This window comes from Nicotiana sylvestris, chromosome 5, assembly GCF_000393655.2.
Source record: "Nicotiana sylvestris chromosome 5, ASM39365v2, whole genome shotgun sequence".
Taxonomy (NCBI): Eukaryota; Viridiplantae; Streptophyta; class Magnoliopsida; order Solanales; family Solanaceae; genus Nicotiana; species Nicotiana sylvestris.
Window position 1 is genome coordinate 132,364,101 of NC_091061.1, and position 4,351 is coordinate 132,368,451.

Consider the following 4,351-nt stretch of genomic DNA (forward strand, 5'->3'; position numbering starts at 1 on the left):
CCGGTTTTATCTTTTCCTTTACCAAACATTTTTTTCAAAGTAAATGCCATATTAATTATAATTATGCAAACTAAACCACACAAAAATATATTCTAAAAACGTAAGAGTTGAAACGAGTTTACCGGATTGCCGAACAACTTCTTGAAAATTGAAAATCGTTGAACACTTGAAAACTTCAATTCAACAACTTCACAATTTTTCACGAAATTTCAACAATAAATTAAGTAATTGTAGTAGAGAGATTGAGAGAGATTGAGAGATATTGAGAGATATTGATGAATTGGTGAATAAAAATGAAAGAATGAGGGGGTATTTATAGTTGAGAAATGGGGAAAAGTGTAATTATATAAAGTTTGGGGGCCAAATGGCCATTTTTTAAACTTAAAAACGGTCATATTTTCAGCCCAAACGGCTAGATTTTAAATATGGCCGTTGGAGAATTTTAATTTTTTTTTTTTTTAAAAAAAAAATAGCCGTTGGGCCCGCCAGGACCGGCCCAGGCCCGCCTGACGGTCCCGGGCTAAACGGTCCCGGGCTCGTGGGCTCAACCTTGAAGACCAGCCCGTGACGGGTTCAGGAGGACCACCAAGACAGGCCCACCCAGGACCGGCCCACCAGGCCCGTTAGGGCCGCGGGCCCGGTCCGGTCCGGTTCAGGCCCGGCCCACCGAGCAGCCCTAATGCAATGTATAGCACAAACTTAGGTGAGCATGTCCTAATCATTTATTCTGTATTGTCAAAATTTGATATAAGTTAAGCTTGCCAGCTTACCGCAACACCTGTTCTTTGTTTGAGCTTAAAACCAATAACGTGAGTGAGTATTCGTGCAAAATTATACTGTAGTCATTTTATTAAAAGAGAAGGAAAAAAGAGAATTAATGTGCCCTAAGCTTAACAAAAGTCAAATTTCTTCAACGAAATGTCACAGTCCCACTAGAACTTCTTTAATCAAATGAAACTTCACTGCTCTTTCTTTCCAGAGCCCAAGAAAATTTCTAACTTTTGCAATTAGCAAAGACCTTAGATAAATTCAATCTCCTTAGCCTCCAAGAAAAAAGACAAAAAAAAAAAAAAAAAGAATGAAGAAAACGAGTATTACCCACTCCCACGTTGTCTTGGTCAGAGAAGCTGCCATTTTTGATTGACCATTCTATTAAGAAACTATATATAGATACACACTGCACAACATATTTAGCAGCAAATCATCAACATAAAAAAAAAAAAAAATACTTAGTAAAATAACAAAGAGTTCTCTTGGTTTTAAGCCCATCTACAATGGTCGAGCATTTTCATCAAGGTTATTTGGTAAATTTTCTGGTTCTAGGCTTGTTATTTTTAACTGCTGTTTCAGTTGAAGCTCGAGTTCGACATCATAAATGGGAGGTTAAGTATGAATATAAATCCCCAGATTGTTTCAAGAAGCTTTCTATTAGCATCAATGGCAAAACTCCAGGTCCTACCATTGTTGCTCAACAAGGTGACACTATTGTTGTTGAAGTCAAAAATAGCTTGTTAACTGAAAATCTTGCTATCCATTGGCATGGTATTAGACAGGTAAATATCCCATTTTCTTTCAATTTTTTTATTAAGTGTCTTATCAATGTTATAGGGAAGAATTAACCTAAATAGCAATCCATCCAACCGCTTAAATTAAAAATAGCCACGGATGGGTAATATAAGTATTATTCATGTATAATATATGTATAACTGTGTATAATCAGTGCATAATCTATGTATACCTACTAAGAAAAGTAAACAATGAATTTGTTCAGCTATTTATGTAAAAAAAAAAAAAAACTCTTTTATATATTCATTGCAGATTGGAACACCATGGGCTGATGGAACAGAAGGAATCACACAATGCCCAGTTGTTCCAGGGGATACTTTTGTTTACAAATTTGTTGTTGATAGGGTAAGTGTTTTTTTTTTAAAAGTATGGAATTATATATTGTGAGATCAGTTTTCTAAGTAATTGTTTTGCAAATTTTGTGCAGCCTGGAACTTATTTGTACCATGCTCATTATGGTATGCAAAGACAAGCAGGGCTACAAGGAATGATCAAAGTATTGGTTCCAGATGGAGTTGTAGAGCCATTTTCATATGACTATGATAGAAACATTCTTCTTACTGATTGGTACCATAAGAGTACTTATGAACAAGCTACTGGTCTTGCTTCTTTACCTTTTGTTTGGGTTGATGAACCTCAGGTAATTAATTAATGTAATTATGTAACATTCAAAAAAATGTTTTGCTCTATTTTTCTGATAATGTTTCTAATATTATTTTCTTTTTCTTTTTCAGTCACTCTTGATTCATGGAAGAGGAAGGTTCAATTGTTCTACTCCAGGCACAGATGTTACCCTTTGCAATGCTACAAACCCTCAATGTTCACCTTATTCAATGATTGTTATTCCTGGCAAGACTTATAGGCTTAGAATTGGAAGCTTGACTGCTCTTTCTGCTCTAAGTTTTGAAATTGAGGTAATTTTCTCACAGACCACAATTCCCCTTTATCAACAACTCAAAAAAAATAAAAAATAAATAAATTAGTTTGTTACTAATGGAATTTTACATTGCAGGGGCATAATATGACAGTTGTTGAGGCAGATGGTTACTATGTAGAGCCATTTGTGGTACAAAAGCTCTTTCTTTATTCAGGAGAAACATACTCAGTCCTAATCAAAGCTGATCAAGATCCTTCAAGAAATTATTGGGCTAGTACCAAAGTGGTCAGTAGATCCAGTGCTACTCCAAATGGTTTGGGCATTATTAATTACTACCCAAACCATCCTAGGAGAGCCCCTCCTACTATACCACCTGCGGGGCCCCATTGGAACGATGTAGCCCCGAGGGTGGCTCAGAGTGTTGCAATCAAATCCCACAAGGATTTCATTCACACTCCTCCTAAAACATCGGACAGGGTCATTATCATGCTCAATACCCAAAACAGGATAAATGGTTTCGTGCGTTGGTCTGTCAACAATGTATCGTTCAACATGCCCCATACGCCTTATCTGATCGCCCTTAAGCACAACTTATTGCATACTTTCGAGCAAACCCCTCCTCCGGAAAACTATAACCACGAGAATTACGACATTTTCAGTGTCCAGAAGAATGTGAATGCCACAACTAGCAACTCAATTTACAGGTTGAAATTCAACACAACAGTGGACATCATTTTGCAAAATGCCAACACAATGAATCCCAAAAACAGTGAGACACATCCTTGGCATTTACATGGGCATGACTTTTGGGTCATGGGCTATGGTAATGGCAAGTTCAACCAATCTATTGACCCAAAGAATTACAACCTTGTGAACCCAATTATGAAGAACACCATCCCAGTCCATCCTTATGGATGGACTGCGTTGAGGTTTCGGGCCGATAATCCAGGAGTTTGGGCCTTCCACTGCCATATTGAATCACATTTTTTCATGGGAATGGGAGTTGTTTTTGAAGAAGGGATTGACAAGGTTGGAAAATTGCCTACTTCTATCATGGGGTGTGGTGACAGCAAAAGGTTCCATAGCCCATAAGTTCTTTTAACATTATCAAAATCAGATAACTGTATATTGATGTTATCTTTGTTTATCATTGGGGGAAATTCTTTTGGTAGTTGCCTAGAATCAAAGGTCATTTCTAACCTGTAATCAAAATTTCTGTTTTGTAATTAAAATGCTTTTCGTTTATGCATCTCTACCCTCTTTTTTTTTTTTTTTTGATAAAGATCTTTACAGTGTTGAAAGTAGATAATTTACACTTATTGCTGCTACAATGCCATAATACTGTATTTTTATTTTATCTTATTTGACTAGTTTTTCAAGATTTACAATTTTTTTTAAGTTCCTTCAGAGATCTAATGGTGATTGGATCACCTCTCTCCTGACAAAGAGGCCACTAAGTCCTAGTAATAAGAGAATCTACTATCGAACTGATATTTATAGGCAGTGATTGGATCAAAAAATGAAATGGACCATTGATCACGCCCAACTATGCCTTATAAAAAGGATTAAGCGGTCGTTGTAAATATAATGCAGTTTACAAGTCCGGAGTCGAATGCCACAGAGAATTAAGGCTTAACTACAACTGTTCAATATTGCTAAGAAGACAAGCTCGAATAATTCCTATGTTATAAATATTAAGATTCTTGTATCAAATTAACTAACAAATTAAATTAGTAGATTAACAACTACAGATACTAAGGGGTAGAGACAAGATTAAGGAGGTCTAGAGTTATGATTTTCCCAATTATCGGAATCCTTCATGCTACGTTTTCTATAAATTCGCCTAAGTATTCTCTACCGATCATGAGCGCTCTGACTGTCGTAACTCTCTCCCGAGTAATTATCACA

General features: G+C 36.4%; 1 protein-coding gene across 1 annotated transcript; it reads left to right on the forward strand.

Annotated features, from left to right (window-relative positions):
- The first annotated feature begins 1,185 nt into the window (after positions 1-1,185).
- LOC104214620 (L-ascorbate oxidase) lies at positions 1,186-3,692 on the forward strand. Its single transcript, XM_009764320.2, has 5 exons — positions 1,186-1,553; positions 1,819-1,911; positions 1,994-2,206; positions 2,301-2,480; positions 2,579-3,692. Exons 1-5 carry the CDS (start codon positions 1,275-1,277, stop codon positions 3,533-3,535), a joined length of 1,722 nt encoding a protein of 573 aa, XP_009762622.1. The 5' UTR covers positions 1,186-1,274; the 3' UTR covers positions 3,536-3,692.
- Positions 3,693-4,351: the final 659 nt, after the last annotated feature.

Bases quoted from the DNA above. Each gene is read 5' to 3' on its own strand.
- LOC104214620 (XM_009764320.2), top strand. From the start codon at position 1,275: ATGGTCGAGCATTTTCATCAAGGTTATTTGGTAAATTTTCTGGTTCTA. The intron at 1,554-1,818 runs GTAAATATCCCA...TATTCATTGCAG, and splicing joins ATTGGCATGGTATTAGACAG to ATTGGAACACCATGGGCTGA. The intron at 2,481-2,578 runs GTAATTTTCTCA...TTTACATTGCAG, and splicing joins CTCTAAGTTTTGAAATTGAG to GGGCATAATATGACAGTTGT.